This window comes from Gouania willdenowi, chromosome 13 (genome assembly GCF_900634775.1).
Source record: "Gouania willdenowi chromosome 13, fGouWil2.1, whole genome shotgun sequence".
In the NCBI taxonomy this organism is placed as follows: domain Eukaryota; kingdom Metazoa; phylum Chordata; class Actinopteri; order Blenniiformes; family Gobiesocidae; genus Gouania; species Gouania willdenowi.
In genome coordinates, this window is record NC_041056.1 from 11,133,941 (window position 1) to 11,152,898 (window position 18,958).

Sequence of the window (18,958 nt, forward strand, 5' to 3'; positions counted from 1 at the left end):
ATATCACCCAGCCCTATCAGGAATGTTCACAGCATTTCAATGTCAACAAAGGTAGGCCTACCAGATTCTAATCACATAATTGTATTTAGTAAGTGGTTGACAAGTGGCTATTTTAGATTTCCTCTACACTTGTCTTAAAATATAAGGGATACTGGAGCTTGGTTGGTGTGGTGGGTCAGCCAAATGTTATTGTATCAATAAAATGACCTGTTTGCATTAATATCACTACATGCTGTAAAATCACTTTACTACTGTAATTATATTACTGTATGCTACCTATGGGTTGAAGTTAATGATTAATAGATGATGATTGTCCAAAGCAACATCAAATGCAGTTATTTTCATCAAGGGACATAAAACTTGTGTTGCCAGCTGGCTGGCTCCCCACACCGTGCAGGAAGTGGGACGATCTGTCATTGACTCCCGGGCCACTTTCCCCCGCCAGTCCGCTCCTGGTGGACACGTTTACTCACACTTCCTACTTGTTACCATAATAATTGTTCTAGTCAACGCAACATTTTGTTTTCTCATTCATTAAGTGCCAAAATTAGGCCAATTTCCAGGGACGTCCGTCACCCTAACTCACAGCTTATCTGACAACACAACAGTAAGCTTAAAGGGTTATTAGTAGGGAAGTAACGGTTCACGGTTCAGTATAATCATGGTAGTAGCCTCACGGAACAATAATTATTGCAATATTGTAGGAAAGCTCATGGTTTTACAGGAAGGCACACAGTTTGCAACAATGCTCACAAGAACAAGAATGGTGACAATTGACAAATTGTCTTTTCACTATTTTGACCGTATTTATTATTTATTTATTACTAATAGATACAGTGCAATAATTCTATTTGAGTCAGAAACACTCTTAAAGGCAACACAGGTATAGAAACAGCCTAGTAACAACCTGACCCGGATCTACCATATGGGCAACCTGGGCACGTGCCCAGGGGCCCTCGGGCATAGAGGGGCCCTCTGCCGGCAGAAATAATAATGGTCCAATCAGAATAAAATAATGGTTGTCTACAAGAAATGGACTCTCGTGATTGTCTCCCTTATATGTCAGTTTGTTGACTTGACAGGTAATGATTGGGAGCGGGTGGCAATGCATTGTGTAGATTGGCTAATGATAATGGTGGGTGGGGCTTAGCAGGTGGTTTCCATAGTTTCCATATATTGTGTATGTAGTGGAAAGTGGCGGAAAATGGACCTCAGCAGCATCAACAAAAAGCCCAGCGGACACGCAAAGCGCAAGAAGAAAAAAGAAAAGGAGGAAAAGGAAGCGACAGCTATAAAAAATGTTATGCCAATTAACAGCTTTTTCAAAAAAGCTAGAATTGAAGAGGAGGGTTTCGAGCTAGCCAGCAGCAATGTTAGCTTGGAAGCGCCTTCTACCAGTGATGCCCAGCCTGAGCTAACGGCGGCAACTATCCTTACCGGAGAAAATGAAGCGGCATCTATGAATGAAGAGCAAGCGGAACAAGGTAATTCCTCAATATCTGAAGACCCTGCACTATGGGGATCGCTTACAGAAAGCACCCGCAAGGAAATTTTATTTAAAGGAATCTCAGCCTTTCAAAATCGGGCGGCTAAATATCCTGCTTCACGGAGGGGGAACGACGAAGAGGGAAAGACGCGCTCCCTTACTAATGACGCTCTGACCTGGCGCATTTACAATGGGGAAGCTATTCCACGAGAATGGATTATATATTCACCATCAACGGGAGATATTTTTTGCTTTCCTTGCAAAGTGTTTTCACAATGCAACAATGCATTTATTGCGGGGTTTATAATGGCCATAGAATCTGAGCTGGTGAGGGAGCTGGACTTTGAGGACTTGATTTGCAACTTTGCAAAGAAAAAGACCAGAAAGAAGAACTTCTAAAGGTAAGAACCATTGTGCTTTATGTGAAGTGAGTAGGCCACTATAAACTCTTATGATTGTGCAGATAATACATGTATTTTGCTTATTCTATTATGCTGTTTGCACAACATGTATCTTGCATAATTCATTGTGGTGTGATGCAGAGAGTTATAGTGCTGCATATTTGTTTTTTTGCAGTGTTAAGTTATCCAGCTGACTTGGTGACAGAATGCAACCTGCACTCAGTTGTGTTATGTGATGGCATTGTTATATCTTCAGTCAGTAACATTTGAGAAGTACTGGTGGAGGTTCTGCTTGGGTGCTTTAATGTGAACACTTTATTGTCATAATCCTTAGCCATGCACTGGGCTGTGATGATTTTTTTTATTTCATTGTTGTTGTGTAATTTGTGAGAGAGATGACAGTGCTTGATTTCTCATTCTGGAAAGGCGAGTATATATATATATATATATATATATATATATATATATATATATATATATATATATATATAAAATAATTGGTGTGAGTATTAGGTTAGAGAAGGGGCCTGGTGAGTCTCAGTGCCCAGGGCCCCTGGTGTTGCTAATCCGGCCTTGGTAACAACAAATTCATATTGTCAAGGCCGTGACCTAGTTATTAGAATGCTATGATAACCACTACTCTTGAAAAAAAGGTCAAATGTTAAACATTACTCTCTAACTTTTGAACCAATTCCCAGCCAATGTTTAAGTGTAATCTTTCCATTTGGCATCAACCTGTAAATGATTGTTTTTAAAAAGTGACTCATGAGTTGAACTTTGTCCCGTGTGTCTTAGCTCTACAAACCATTACGTTTTATTGATCCTGCAAAAATGGACACAACCAGCGATAAACTTTTCTGCTGCAGATGGCTGCGCAACAAGCTTCCTCTTGTACACAGAGATGAACTGTACCACATTGTTAGAATGACAGGGCCTTTGGTAAGAACCAGCTCTTTTTTTTAATGTTTTCTAAGATGCTGTGTGTGGCTCAAAGACCATCTGTTGAAAAAAAATCTCCTCATTTTAGAGAGTAGAAGATTGTTAAATGTTTGTTTTGAAGATCAGAGACAGATCTGTCAGATTTTCAGAAGCAGCGATCAGTGAAATTAACCCTCCTAACACATTTTACCCTTGGGGTCAGTCTGACCACAGAGATATTTGACTCCAGAAACATGGTTTTCAGAAAATTGTTGACCAAATTTTTGTGTCAGACTCTTTGTTTATTTGTTGAATACATAAATAACCCCTTGATAATGAAACCAAAATGTTATGTCTTTAACTTCTGTTCCCTGAAGGATAGGAACGAGGTACAACACATATAGTATGGGATATCACGCCCCTGCGTGGCCTACTGAAGAAACCTTTAATCTGTGATGACGTAAGTGAGGTTCGGCCTGCCTCATAAATACGCTGTCATCACAGTCATCCTTCAGTTCAGTAGCCGCTCTTCACTGATCCCAGCTGTGTAGCGGGGCAAAGAAGTGTTGTGCCTTGTTCCTCTCCTTCAGGGAACAGAAGTAATTGACAAAACATTTTGTTCCCTTTCAGGTGATTCACTCGGTACAACACATATAGTATGGGACATGATGTGTATTAAAGCATTTAACATGTGAAATAAAAGGTTTATAGTCCTTTTTCCAATAACGAATTGATTCCAGCATGATGCATATGTGTAAACTATAGGTTAAACAAGAGGCCCTGTTTAAGCAGTAACTCCATGCGTAATTTCACAAGGATTTGGGGGTGTTATGGTAAGGATGGGAAAACAGGCATTCAGACTCTGTGTTTGCAAAGTTCCTCTTGAGTAATACATTTTAAGGAGCTAGATGTACCCTATTTTGACATTAATGGGAGGTGTACATCTTTTGGGGCATGAGGAATGTTTATCCAGCTAGTTACTTGTGATTTTGAGGCCTGGGAAGACATAGAATGATTCCAGATGTAATACTTGTTTTCCACAATTCTGCATATTGCTGTACCTGTTGGGGGTGACAGGGGTGACAGACAAAGATACATACTCCTTGGCTTTCCCCGAGCAGTTCAGAGTTTTGCTTCTCTCTTTCGGGTTCAGAGTTTTGCAATGATCCTGCCAGCATGCTCTCAGCAGGTTTCGTCCTTTGCCACTGCCCCCCACACTCACATCCGAGAAAGCCCCAAGTGCCGAGCACCCAGCGCATTCCGCCACCGACCCCAACCCCCAATCTCAAGGCCTCCCGCCAACATCCCCCCCCCCCTCCCCCCCCCCCCCCCCCACAGGCTTTCTAGGGTGCGGCCCACACCACCCGCCCCAGAAGACCCCTGCCAGGACTAGCCCATGAACCGGCCACAGCCCAGCAAGACTGCACAGCCCTAACCTGACCCGCACACCGTGGGGAGCGCCCCCAAGACAACCAGGAGACGAGAAAAGCACAGAGCCACACCCAAAGGGAAGAGGCACCCCCACACTCCGCCAGGCCAGCACTGCCTGGAGAGACCCCGCAAAGATAGCCCCCAGCAAGGTCAAAAATAGGAGTCCCCCTTCTTTCTTTGGAATAATGAAATATCAGCTGTACCAACCTTTGTTCATCTCCAAAGCGTGCACCACTCTCACTGCTTTCTTGCTCAAAAGCGTGTGTACTTCCTCCCTCATTACCACTGCTGCTGCCTCCTTCTTTACCACTGTGTTCATCACGGAAGTGAAGCGTGGAGTTCTGACCCGGAACTGTAACCAGTTGCCCATAGCAACGGTACGCTCTACCCAAGGGTAGAGTGCGCATGCGCGCCACCTGGAAAGGGAGTGGCCTCACCTGACCGACCAGGTTTATATGAGTTGGAGTTTTTTTTGTTTTTGTTTTGTTTTTTCATACAAAATGCATCCTTTATTGAGTACAACATGGGCATCTTTGCAATAGGCACAGAGTGAACCTTTAAAGGGGCCCCGAGATAGTGACGAACATTGCAAAACTTTACAGCTACCAGAGAAACATTCAACACACCCAAACTGGGATTTATAAACAAAGGTGCATTTGTGTGCATGGGGGTTTGTGCTTTGGTGACTGTGTTAGGAGAGAACAATGCCTTTTGGGATTGGGCCCCTGAAACGAACATGGCCGGCACATTTTTGGCGGCAACAAAATAGGGACAGCAGCGTCTCCCTGCTGCTGAAGCCCCTCTTCACTCAGTCCCACAGCTAGGAGGTGTGTGGCTTCTTCCGCCTATGCGCTGGGCCCTTTTGGAAGCCCTGCGGCGGACCTTTGCTCCAAGCCAAATGGTGTGGAGCATGATGTGGAGCCTGTGGCGCAAGAGGCTGCACCTTCTCCGGTTGTCCAGTACCTGGCAGAGACAGGGCTAACCAGCAGCATCTTGTTAGCTTCACTTGGTAGAGGTGTTCTTAGAGAGGTGAAGAGCGTAAGAACTGAAGGATGACTGTGATGACAGCGTAATTAGGAGGCAGACGGAGCCTCACTTAAGTCATCACAGATCATCTGCCTTAAAAGGCTTGATTAGAGGTTTCTTCAGTAGGCCACGCGGGGGCGTGATATCCTATACTATATGTGTTGTACCGAGTGAATCGACTGAAAGGGAACATAACCTGTTCTCTAGCGCCACCATCAGGCCAAACTTTTAAACTAGATTGCATTTATCTTGAATAGTTTTCATCCAAATCTTCTCAATTTTACTGACAACATTAATGACCACAAGAGTATGAACCCTCTTGGTTGTGGTGATGATATGACCTTTACTGCAGTGCCACCATCAGGTTAAACATTCAGTTTTAGAGCTAGTGTATCTTAAAAATCTTTCATCTAAATCTTTTTTAATTTGCACATTCATGACTCTCATGGAATGAACCTTATTTATTGATGTTGGTGACTCACCACTTTCCTTTCATGAAGATGTTTTATTTACTTATTTTCATCTCCTTTTTGTAACATATTTAGCATCATTCATTATAATGTCTCCTCTACGTCACTTTCGCTATGAAAGAGCTGACAGACAGACACATTTTACTCAGCTAAAACAGCTTGGGGTCAAATTGACCCCAGAGAAACACCAATGCATGCAATATGAGTTCAGCGGATTAAGTAAAATTGAGTAAACTATTATTTTTTGAATGATAAACCTGAAATGGGGTCAAATTGACCCCAAGGATAATAGGAGGGTTAAGTGATGTCGAGCACATCTGAATGCTGTACTGTATGTAACTTGGGGACAACAGTGCATTGATGTTTGTCTTTGCAGCTCCTGTCTAGAATCCTCATGTACCTGCTTCCATTTGTAGTCACAATGTTCTGTGGACGTCTGGGAAATTCTGTGATGGCTGGATATGGATTAGCTTCTGCTGTAGGTATAAAGCTCATGTAACCGAAAATAAAGTGAAATTCAAGAGCTGTTGAAAATAAAATTAATGACAGCTGTCCCACCCAGCAATATATGGCTGAAAAGACATCTTTGCCTAAACAACATCAATATTTGGTAGAAAAGTGAAAGGTGAAAAGCCGTCTTTTTCTGGTCATAGTACTAAGTGTTATGTATACCTTCCCAAAATGTAATACCTAATTGTGGGAATCTTTGTAGTCAACTTGTACATTTCTTCTTATTTTTTGTCAATTTTGGTCCAAACTAGCCCAATTAAAAGGGTTAAAAGTTAGAGCTACTTACCCCAAATGAGAAGTCCTATTTCCAATGACAATTTTTGGGCCAAACTTGGACCAAATGTGCTAAATCCAAAAACAACCCAATTTCAACAACTATATTGTGGAAAAAAATTTGACCTATTTGGACGGCCCAAAAGCAACACAATTTCTACGACAAGAATTGGGCTAAATTTTGACGGTCAAAAAAACCCCATATTCAACAACTAAATAAGGGCTCAAATTGGACTACGTTGGATGGTCCAATAATAACTTAATTTCAACAACTATATTGGGACTAAATTTGAACCCCTTTTGACGGTCCAAAAAAACCCAAACAATTTCAATGACTATATTTGGGCTAAATTAAGGCTAAGACGGACCGACTAGATTTAATCCAAAATAGAATGTCTAGAATAATGACGCTGGGTAGTTGGTGGGCAAAATAAAAATAACCTGCTAAATGTGTTAGCTAACGTGCTAACAGCTCAAAAACGTTCATGTTGTCTTCTTACTACTGTAGACTCCTACACTTAACACTAGAAGTCCCAGGGATTTCTATATCCCCCCAGAAGTCCCAGAGCAGGGTCAAATGAACTCTAGGACCAAACTGACGACTCTGATGGCTACAATTTGCATCTATTCATTTGTAAATGAATCACCTGAGAAATCAGCAGGGGGGAGAGCCTGACTCTAACAATGGAAGTCTGGAATGTTAGGGGGAAGTGCCCTGGAAGCTAAAGTCACAATGCCCCGTTTATTAACTCGTTCTGCTTGATGCTGGGGGAGAACAAACACAGACTACAAACATTGAAAGAAACAGAGTCACCTCTTCCAACACACCTGATTCAAATGATTATCAGGCTTCTGCAGAGCTGGATGATCATTGATCATTTGAATAAGGTGTGTTGAAAGAGGGAAACATCTAAAACATGCTGATTAGTGGCCCTCGAGGACCGGAATTGGACACCCCTGGAATAGCCTATTGTCATGCAGCCTTTTGTGCTGTGGGGAATAAATAGCTGGCTGCTTCCACCTGCTGACACTCCACACTTATTCTACTCAAAATGCAGAGAAGATTTACCACTCAAGAAGCGTTGGAATTGATCCTGAACAATGCAAACCCTTGTGACTCAGATGGAGAGGACATAAACCTTCAGCCAAATTCGGATTCGGACTCTGAGCTGTCTTCAGGTTTCCCAAACATCCTATTTTCATTTCCTGACTTTATTTTTATTTAAAACCAAACAAAAGAATAATTTGAATTTGTTCACATTGCAGATGACGAGACTGCTCCTCATCTGGAAAAGAGAGCTCGGTTGGAGAGTGAGCCAACAGAGACGGCGAAAGATGGCACAGTGTGGCATGAAGAACATGTGGGTACAATTCTCCGTTTCACTCCAATGGAACCGTACGCTGCAGATGGAGAGCCAACAGCAAAGGCCAGAAGAAGAATCAGGAGTCGCCTTCAGAGCTTCCTCTGTTTCATTACTGTTGGCATGCTTCGTACCATTCAAGAATGGACTATTCAGCATGCACGGCAAACGGAGCAGACGGACTGGTTCATGATCCTCCATGAACTAATGGCATTTATTTCTGTTATTATTTTGAGGGGGGTGACCAAGGTTCCATCTCTGCGTGACAGCTGGTCAGCATGCCTGGGAAACCCACTTACCACTGGAATTATGTCACGAAACCGTTTCCAAGGCATCATGCGTCACCTACGATTTGATGACATGTTTACGCGCAGTGAGCGAGTGCAGACAGATAAGTTTGCTGCAATTTCGGATGTGTGGGGATCGTTTGTTACCAACTGCATCACATGCTACAACCCTGGTCGACACATCACAATTGATGAACAGCTTTTCCCATCGAAGACTCGCTGCTGTTTCCTGCAGTACATTGCAACAAAACCCGACAAATTTAGCATAAAGTTTTGGCTTGTGATTTGAAAACAAAGTACATCTGCAATGTCCTCCCATGTCTTGGAAAGGACCCCAGTCGTCCCAGTGAGGAGAGACTTTCTGAGAGTGTGGTGATGAAGCTGATGGAACCATTTATGGACAAAGGCAGGACTGTCACCACGGACAATTTCTTTACATCACTGACACTTGCACGACGACTGCTCAGCCGGAAAACCACCATCCTCGGGACAGTCAACAAGATTCTCCGGGAAATTCCTCAGTCAACTAGAAAGATGGACTGCAAGGAATTCACCACTCAGGTATGTTGTTGGTCTTTTTATTCCATCAACACCTCTGAGTGTGTCATTGTGTTTAAAACCGCTATAATAACAACAATTTCTTCTTTTTTAGGTGTTTTCCACCACTGGTGCCACGCTGACGGTGTATGCGCCCAAACGAAAAAAGACCGTCTACATTCTCAGCAGCATGCACAGCGTGGTTGAGACTGAGGAAACATCAAAAGGAAGCCAAACACCATCACCCAATACAACACCACAAAGTGCGGAGTGGATGTGATGGACCAGATGGTGCGGGAGTACAGTGTGCGCACAGGAACACGGCGATGGCCAGTCGCCGTGTTCTACAACATGATCGACATGGCGGCACTCAATGCACATCTGCTTTATCAAGCATGCACCGGGGTGCAGGAGAGACGGGTGGACTTCCTGGTTCAGCTAGCAAGAGAGTTGGCTAACTCTCATGTGAGTGAAAAGAAGGCACTCAAAGAGCAACTGCGCCAACAACAACCGCCTACACCTGGCCCTGGGAAAAGGGCTAAGTGTCAGATCAACCATTGCTGCAAGAGCAATTGCGCAACTGTGCGATGTGTTCATTGCCACAAATACACATGTGGCAAATGTAGGGGAGAGATACCGTGGCAGTGCCAAGTATGTCACGAGTCTCAATAAGAGGATGAAGGAGATTCTTCTAAATATGTGCACAGTTGCTTTGTTATTATCATTATTTTTATTTATTTATTTTTTTTTTTTTACACAAATAAAAACCATTGAAAACAAATCACAGTTGTTCTTTTGCACATTTCTCACACCACACTGTCATTAAAAATAAATAATTTTTGTGTTCTCTTTGGGTCAAATGACACCTCTCTGGGTTTTATAGGTAAAAAGTTCATTTGACACCTCTGTGGGACTTCTAGTGTTAATGTCTGGAAAATGGAACCAAAATCTATGAATGTCTAACAGTTGGGTTTTTTCTATTAATTTCAGGCCATTAATGTTTCCACTGCAGCAACAGGATGTGGTCTGGGTCTGGCATGTGATACTCTAATATCTCAGGTGTGTTACTCTTTTCTGACACTTGGTTGACAAAGGCTATTCATTACTTTGATGCGTGGAATAATTAACAGTGTCTGAGCGGCTGTGCAGACATTTGGTGGGAAGAACCTGCTGAGGGTGGGAGGGATTCTTCAGCGTGGCATCATCATCCTCCTTCTCTTCTGTCTGCCCTGCTGGGCTCTCCTCATTAATGCCCAGGCCATCCTGCTCTGCATGGGTCAAGACCCTGAGGTGGCCAGGTAATTGCCTGCACTAAGCTTGCATGTAAAACCCAGGCCCTCAAAGATGCGTCACATCATGTGAGCCTTCATCATCTAAAACACGTGTCAAACCCAAGGCCTGGGGGCCAAATCTGGCCCTTTAAAACATGAATCATTGTATGAATTTCCACTAGAACTTTGACTCTGGAATTTTGACAATATTCAAAAAATAAAAACTTTTCATTAGAATTATAATACTGAAATTAACCAGAAAGTGGGAGTATTTTTAAATCACTATCATTTCCAAACATAAATATTGGCATCCTTGCAAAAATAATACACATAACATTTCAATATATTTATTTGGAAGTAGAACTTGACACTTATTTACATTATTTGCAAACACGATGGAATCATTTTTGCTCTTAAATTGTTGAAAGAAATCAAATTTTTCCAAAATCATGCTCAATCCTCCAATTATTTGACAAAATTTCCTCAAATTAAATAAATATTGTCACTACTATTGCGTGGATATTGTTGGTATATCATATATACATGTAAATGAAAAGTAGCTCTAATGTTGAAATTGTTAGTTTCCCCACCACTGCAGCTCACTTGAGATCAAACTTGTACATATTTGGCCCCTGAACTGAACAAACAATATCACTGCACTTAATTCTGTTTACAAGTATACATATTGTTCAATGTATTGCTATGAGGAAAAGCAGAAATGAACTATAAAAATATAATTTTCTGAAAATGGCGTTTTTTATTCAGAATTGCCCAGCTGTATATAATGGCTTTCCTCCCTGCAGTACCAGTAAGTTTCATCTATAAGCAAAAACAATACAAAAATAAGCAAAAATCAATACAAAAGCAACATTTGATGCCATTAGTGCACACTTGTTTATCCAGTGTTTTCTTTCCAGGCCATGTTTCTACATAAGCTCCAGGTGTCTTATCTGCAGAATCAGGTGCACTAATGCTAATTTCAATACTTTCACATTTGTCCTTGAAAAGATTCACTCATGGTGTGTTGTTGTTTGTGTATTCACTCGTGGTGTGTTGTTGTTTGTGTTTTCAGGGAATAATCCTGCCTCAGTTCTACACAGCTGTACTTGCAAACATTGCCAATGTGCTGACAAATTATGTTTTTCTTCACTGGCTAAATTTGGGTGTTAGGTGGGTGTGCTCGTGTGCCTCAGGGTAGCATTTTTTCTAATCTGAATATACAGTTGTATAAGCAACACTGTCAATATGTAATTACAGTGGTTCTGCTGCAGCCAACACCTTGTCACAGATTTACATTTGTATCTTCCTGTTTGCTTACATTCGCTGGAAAAAGCTTCATGAGGCCACATGGGGAGGTAATTAATTTGTTATGAAGCATCTTTCCATGTTTGCATAGACAATTTCTCCCAGTCATCTTCAGAGATGATAAATATAGGTGCCTCTCTCCCCCTGCAGGATGGTCTGCAGATTCACTGCAGGAGTGGGGCTCCTACATGAGGCTGGCCATTCCCAGTGCCCTAATGAAGTGTTTCGAGTGGTGGATTTATGAGTTCGGTGGATTCTTTGCAGGTAATCTTAGATATACCCGTATGTCCACTCTTTTTACAATGGGACATTTAATTCACAAATTAGGATGAAATTGTGTCTAAAAATATATATCGGTATGTCTCTAGAATTCAGAACTGAAATGAGATAACAATTACATTTCAAACTGCATTTCCCAAAGAACATGCAATTGAGGATGCACAAGTTTAACTCCTCAGAGTCAACATCCCTCAGTTTAACCCCTCAGAGTCAGTATAACCCCTCGTAGTGTCAGTGTAACCATAACTAATAGCAGGGGGCACTTTGGGGCTAACATAAACTGTATTATTAATCAACAATTATTTATTTAATTTGAGTACTATAATACAAACAGAAAAACTTTTGTATTACATGTACATACACTTTTTCATTTGTAGCCTATGGCTAATATACATGATATATATTAACATGATTACTATAGATAAACATAAAAATACTGCTCGAAAGGGAGTGGGTTGAAGTAGAACTCAATGAGCACTTAAGGATATCAATGTTCCAGTAGGTTCAAATGGGAACATCATTATTTTAATTTTGCCAATAATAAATAATCATTAAACTTACAAAAATGCCAGAAGATAAGAAGTGTTCTTAATATTCTGTATGCTGGGGTAACCTGGTCAGTAAAATCTGACTAAATTTCTGGAACGAGTTATCAAACAGTTCTACAATAATAAAGTACACAGAGAACAATAGTGAGGGTGCTGTACATAATAATAATAATGCATCAATTTTAAATAGAGCTTTTTTGGACACTCAAAGTCACTTTACAGAATTAAGGGATTATTTTTTCACTCTACATTTAGTGGTGGTAAGCTACTGTTGTAACCACAGCTGCACTGGGGCAGACTGATGGAAGCGAGGCTGCCAAAGTGCGCCATCGGCCCCTCCGACCACCCCCAACACTCACTCACCCACTACATTCATACTAGGCAATGTGGGTAAAGTGCCTTGCCCAAGGACACAATGACAGATACCACTGGGATGACTGCCACCCCACTAACAACAATACTGCCAACACATTGCACCTCCTCAATCGACCTCCGCCGCATGCCAGCCCAAAGCGGCCCGCCCTGCTGCAACAGGGAGCGGCCCGCACCCGCACCAGCGCCAGCACAGGCCCGCACGGTACCACGATACAACGCCCTCCGCAGAGAGGCGGCCCCGCCCCCCCGACAAGAAAGGACGCCATCAGCCGCCCAAGCAGGGCCACCCCGCCACCCACCAACCGATAAGCAGGCGAACCCAAGCACCCCCAGCTAGGCACCGCCACCCCACACCAAGTGCCTCCAGCAGAGCCTCGCCAACCCCCCACAAGGAAGGCCAGCCTTGATCACCCACGCGCGGACACAAGACACCCCCCCGAAGCCAGCATAAGCTGGAGGACAGCGGGCCCCAGGCCACCAGCCCCATCCACACCAAACCACAGCCAGTCCCCGGGCAGACGGCAAGATAACCGAGACGCCCCACCCAAAGACCCACCCCCGGGACACCCCTGCCCTGGCACAGGGTCCACGGGGATCACGGATCCGCCAGGCCAAGAAACACTGGCCGATTGGTTTGCTGGAAGATCAAGCATCGTCAGGTCTCCTATCAGACATAGATTTGGAGGTAGAGGAATCCTGCAGTCCAAAATGGAGGACAGTTTTTCAGTAATTAGAATCCAAAACTGTTCAGAATCAGAATCAGAAGAGCTTTATTGACCAGGTACAGTTTAGAACAATACGAGGAATTTGACTTGGTAGTTGCAGTGAAAGAAGACACATCAACACACCGGAGCAGCCATTTGCGGCGCCCACATATTTAGGTGAAAAAGGGATCAACAACAGGAGGAGAGGAGGGGTGAGGGGAAAAAAAACTGCCAGTTTGAAACTGATTTCCCTAAACAGAGAAAGCAGTGTGAAACCAGGAAAAAAAAAAAACGCCTCCGTAAACATAAATGTAAGCATGACACAGTCAAACAACTTGAGACAAGGCATGTGGGAAGGGTTGGGGAGGTTGGCTGGGGGAGGGGGTTAGGTGGGAAGAACAGCAGGATTCCAGCCATTTGGGGACATGGGTGTGCTGCCAATGGGCGCTGCAACCACGCCTCCATGCAGCTGCGGATGGGAGGTGGGGAAAGATGGCCAATGAGGCATTTGAAGTTGAAGACCTGTAGCTGCGTTACTGACAACCAGATGACGTGTGGAAAAGTTCAGGATCAACAGTTCCAGGTGGGAATGTAGGGAAGGAAACTTCCTGGTGATAAGAGTTGAGACAACCTTGGCTTTAGCCTTGGCTGACTGGGGAGCCGAAAGGGAGATAAGCAATGTGATTTGATACAGGCTATGTCAATTTCTGTCTTGGGTCTCTCTGCTGTAATCCAATGAGTGGCTTAGTTTCCAAAACAGTCGCCAGCGTAGTACGGACTTTTCGATAGATTAGGAAGCCACCAGCTCCGATCAGCAGCATGCCTACTATCATTATTCCAATCATGTAGATGTCCTCCACGTCTTCCACGGAAAGGATGGACAGACACACAACTCGCCACTTGTTCCAAGGGTCAAGTGTGTATCCAGCCGCAAACGTCCTGCTTGGACATGCGGGTTCACCACTCTTGGTTCTTTTCGTCGAAAAAATCTGATCGATAGCACTGAGAGACCAACTAATTAATTCCATTATTCCGGTTTTGGATGAGTTACAGAGAGAGGCTCTTGTTAGGCTCACAAGACCAGACAAAGCAGCAGATGGAAGAGAGATAAGAATGGAAGGGAGGGAGAAACAGAAAGTGCGACTGTCCTCGTCGAGAGAAGCAAGAAGAATGAGACAGTTGAACTGGGGAACAGAGCCATACGGCATGTAAATAGGAATCAGTTGTTCCCTGGGTGCACTGAGAAGCCCTGTTGGGGAGAAGCCCATTTTATAAATTTTCTGACCTTGTATTGAAATAGCTGATGGTTTGTGTTTTTTTGTCACCTTAAAAGTATTACAACAAATTTCTGTACAAAATTCGGTGCTTGTTGTGATTGAGAGTTCAGCCTCCAATTTAGCGATTGGTAAGTGATTAGAGATAGTGTTCGAGAGTGCTCTGTATATATATCCACATTTGACCCCTGTACTAAAATGAGTTGACACTACTGTTCTAAAGCAAATAATCAACAACATAAATTTCTTTGTGTCCAATAATCAGGAATGCTGGGTGAAGACGAGCTGGCAGCTCAACATGCTGTGTTAATGATAGCTTTCATAACCTACATGGTACGTATACATTTTTGTCATTATTTTTTTTGAGACACATTACAAGCTAATCCTATTTTTTTTTTTCCAAAACAATGAATACATATAGTTCCCTAATGGTATTCAAGCGGCTGTCTGTGCTCGGGTGGGGAATGCTCTTGGGGCTGGGGACACTGCCAGGGCAATACTTACAAGCAAGTTGTCACTTGTTCTTGCAGGTCAGCTAAAATTCCCTAAGCGTGTTGAATCATACGATCATAAATTAACGTCATATCCATTTCTTGATGCTTTTCCAGGTGCACTCGGAGTCGTTCAAGGTATCGTACTTGGCACTTCAAAAACAGTGTTGGGCTTCCTCTTCACTTCTGATGAGTTAGTATGAAATGCTTCCCCAAACTTTATGCCACTGTTACACAAAACATTTTTAAAAGTAAAAATCTGGTAACAGTTGAAGTTTTATACATAAGGCTGACATTAGGCTGTCATTCCTATGACAATACACCTGCCATTAGCATGAATTAGGTGTTGTTCATTACCCAGGGCAACTTTTATCACAACAGGGCCACATTGACATTTTGTGTATTTTATGAGACATTATGTGTGTTTTTGTTATTTCTTGTGAAATATGTTTGCCTTTTGTTTATTTTTTTACATTTGATGTCAATCAGTGTACAATTTGTGTATTTGTGTGTGAGTGGTTGTTTTGTGTTTCTGATGCCCCTTTGTATGTTTTGAGTCTTTTTTGTGTATTTTTGGAAACGCTTTTGTATTTTTGTTTTTTGCGCCGTGTATTTTTGTCTTTGCGCAGTGTATTTTTGTTTACATTCTGTGCATTTTGCTTCCATCTTGTATGTTTTCGTATTAAGTTTGTCTATTATATTGGGCTTCATATTACTTCCAGTTTCTTGAATTACAATTTTTGGTGGAGTTGTCTCGGTGGATGCACAGAATTAGGCCGAGGGCCGCATGTGGCCCCCACGCCGCCATTTACCTATGTCGGCTTTCACCCGGCCTAACCCTTTGTTACCCTAACACCTAACCTTAAAGGTAGGGTAGGTCATTTTCGAAAGCTAGCATGATTTTGAATGTAGCCTCCCCGACGGTGCCACCTTTACCCCCCTCCCCCTCCCCTCTGTGCTCCGTCTCACTCACATGCATGCGTACAGCTGCTCCAGAAGAGGATCTCAGCTAGTTCCTTTTATTGTGTATTGTCTTATGTCTCCTTCAGCAGTAAGCAAACAATAAACTTTACCATTATATATTATAACTCTGTCAGCAGTGACGCGCTTTCAGTGTGAGCTTGTGCATATGAGGGACAGAGAACGGGCAGGGAGACAAGGAGTCGTGATTCGTTAAAAACAAACGGTTTTTTTTTCCATTGGTCGAAGTTATTACAGGTTTACAGCTGCTACAGTTGACATATTTTCTTCATTTCTTTTTCAGAGCATATTAAGATCTTAATTTCTGTCAGGGCATAAAGGCAATTTCACCCAAAAACTTGAAAAGTGTATCTGGAGAAAATCGCCTACCCTAGCTTTAACCCTACCTAACCCCACTAGATCCCTCCATCTAACCCAAAAAAGATGAAAAAAGGCACAATTTAACAAAAGACACAGCCTTCATATCACCTTATTCATGCTAATGATAGATAATGACGTAATGTCAGTCATATTTATAAAACTTCAAGTAAAGTGTTACTTGAAAAAATCTGAACTATCATTCCAGGAAAATCATAGAGCTGGTGTCGAACTTAATGAATGCTTACTGTTTCCTGCAGTTCTTTGATGGTCTTGTGGTAAGTCTCAGAATTTTCGAATTTGGTTACAAAACTGGTACATTCTGAAGATGATTAAAGCTGTAATAAATGTTTATTTTCTCTCCATGCTAGTGTGTCTGCACGGGCATCTTTTTAGGCACAGGCAAGCAGAAGATACCAGCTGTTGCAAACTTCATTGGATACTATTGCATTGGGCTTACCCTAAGCGTTGTTTTCATGTTTGTGGTGAAACTAAAGGTTTTAGGTGAAGATGGGAAATCATCATGTCATTGTCAATACAAGACAAGATAAAAAAAGTCTGTTTCATCAACAGAACACCATGTCTTTGTTGTTTTTTTCTCTGCAGGCTTTTGGTTGGGACTGCTCGTGTGTGTCGTTTTACAATCCATATTTTACATTGTTGTCGTCTTCAAGCTGAACTGGAAGCAAATGACAGAGGAGGTATTACCAATAACTAAGGTTTTACCATCATGACACATCCATTTGTATTACTGAAAGAAATGAAAGTAATCTTTGTATCCATTTTCTCAGGCTGTGAAACGAGCTAAAAAAGGGGCCCAGTTTGCTTTACTGGATACGGAAAACCTTTCTGAGAATTCTGCAGACCAAAAAGTAAGTTATGTGAATGGAACTCAATGCTATTTTTACCACAGGCTGAAGGTTTTTCATGTTCTCACTTCATGTTTGAATAAAAAGTATTTTGGAAAAACAAACTGTCACACTGCTTCCTATTAGGGGTGTAAATCACCAGCTTCATCACAATACAATACAATGTTGATATGTTTGGATGACGATACGATGTTTGCCGATATCACATGTGTGACCTGACATGAAATCAAAAGTTTCTTTACTTTAATCAGGGAAGCCTTGCATTCAGTTAAACAAACTGGTCAGCAATTAATATTCATCTCTTTGTAGGGTTAAAATAGAAAAATGTGTTTAGTTCAACTTAAACTCTTTGATTTATTGCTGTGAATGACTGTAAAGCAGGGGTCTCAGACTAATTTTACTTCAGGGGCCAAAGACAGACCAGTTTAATTTCAAATGGGCAGCAGATTTTAGGTGATAAAACAAGCACTTTTATCATCCATGTGCCCTAGTTTGCACTTCCACCTATAATAGTATTTAGAATATGTATGGCACTGACAATATCCAAGCAATAAGTGACAGATATCAGTCCCTGCAGAATCTTCAATTTCCTTGATTTTGTGACCAATTTTTGTTTAATTTGGGGACATTTTGGGAAATAGTTTGAGGAAAATTGTAGGATATTTGAAAAAATTGAGAGTAATTACAACAGTTTGAAGTTCACAATGACTGCCATCAAGTGATATAACCATGGGTAAAATGTGCAGTTTCATTGACATTGTGTATTTGGAGATACTGAGATATCTAAAACTGAATTGGTTGGTGATTTCATGTTTTTGCTGTAATTCTATACTTTCTCCTGAGGGCCATATCAGGAGCTTTAAAGGGCCGGACTTTGCCGCTGGGCCTTGAGATTGATGTGTGATGTAAAACATTATGTCTTGTTCTTGAAGTGGGTGGACGACCACAGGTTACATGAAAGGAGCACTGGGACCAATGGAGGACCTGCTGATCAGCACCACAGAGGTGGACGTCTCACCACCACCCAGCTCGTCGTCAGAAGAGGAATTCTGATTTTTGCAGCTGTTTGTCTTCTTGCTGTGGGTGTAGGTGTACGCCTCCTCGTCCCTTTGCCAGTGACATCTTCAAAGCACAACTCTACATTGGACTTGTTCAATACCACGCAGACTCCTGTTCTGCTGACACCCACTGTGCTGGCTCAATAGATATTTTAGCATAGCCCAGCAACACAGCAGGTTATATGAAGGGAAAAGGTTGGAGCTGGTATTGATTTGAAATTTGAAATGTATTCTGCATCTGTGTATAATACAAATTCTAGGAAGGAAAAATTGGTGCCTTATGTTTTTCCTTTTTCCTTCCACTTGTAATAAAAATCCTCCTGCTCACCTCGTACCGTGGCCTTCATTCATTCTTATGCATGTGAAACAAAAAATGTGAATTTTACTCAAAACAGCCCACAAAGAAAAGTCTTAACAAAGACTGTAAATACCTCTGGAGATCATTTTGAAAGAAGAGGATCAGAAAACAACTTCAGCTCAAAGCCGAGGGCTAACTAAACTTAAAATAACTAGCAGAGTTCACAGGAGAGTTGGCTCCATCATTAAAGACCCCACACACCCCCAACATGGTCTGTTTACGCTTCTACCCTCAGGACGGTGGTACAGAAGTGTAAAATGAAAGACCACCAGACTGAGGAACTCCTTCTTTCCCTCCGCATTCAGACTCCTCAACAGCTCATAGAACTGTATATCATTCACTTACTATGCACAATACACTTTATGTTTGACTTTTTTTGGGACATCCA

General features: G+C 42.1%; 1 protein-coding gene across 2 annotated transcripts; it reads left to right on the plus strand.

Moving 5' to 3' along the window:
* The first annotated feature begins 1,734 nt into the window (after positions 1-1,734).
* On the plus strand, positions 1,735-18,539 carry LOC114474101 (multidrug and toxin extrusion protein 1-like). Of its 2 annotated transcripts, XM_028464129.1 has the most exons (18): positions 1,735-1,887; positions 2,683-2,826; positions 6,109-6,210; positions 9,691-9,759; positions 9,850-9,998; positions 10,737-10,779; positions 10,889-10,933; positions 11,044-11,141; positions 11,229-11,326; positions 11,427-11,540; positions 14,722-14,789; positions 14,878-14,986; positions 15,065-15,140; positions 16,494-16,563; positions 16,657-16,789; positions 16,892-16,986; positions 17,077-17,157; positions 18,087-18,539. In XM_028464129.1, exons 2-18 carry the CDS (start codon positions 2,719-2,721, stop codon positions 18,357-18,359), a joined length of 1,731 nt encoding a protein of 576 aa, XP_028319930.1. In that variant the 5' UTR covers positions 1,735-1,887; positions 2,683-2,718; the 3' UTR covers positions 18,360-18,539. The 2 variants fall into 2 exon arrangements, with proteins under 2 accessions (XP_028319930.1, XP_028319931.1); XM_028464130.1 differs by lacking the exons at positions 1,735-1,887; positions 2,683-2,826 and having other exon boundaries at positions 6,138-6,210; positions 9,831-9,998.
* The last annotated feature ends 419 nt before the right edge of the window (positions 18,540-18,958 follow it).

Bases quoted from the DNA above. Each gene is read 5' to 3' on its own strand.
- LOC114474101 (XM_028464129.1), top strand. From the start codon at position 2,719: ATGGACACAACCAGCGATAAACTTTTCTGCTGCAGATGGCTGCGCAAC. The intron at 11,327-11,426 runs GTAATTAATTTG...CTCCCCCTGCAG, and splicing joins TCATGAGGCCACATGGGGAG to GATGGTCTGCAGATTCACTG. The intron at 16,564-16,656 runs GTAAGTCTCAGA...TCTCCATGCTAG, and splicing joins AGTTCTTTGATGGTCTTGTG to TGTGTCTGCACGGGCATCTT.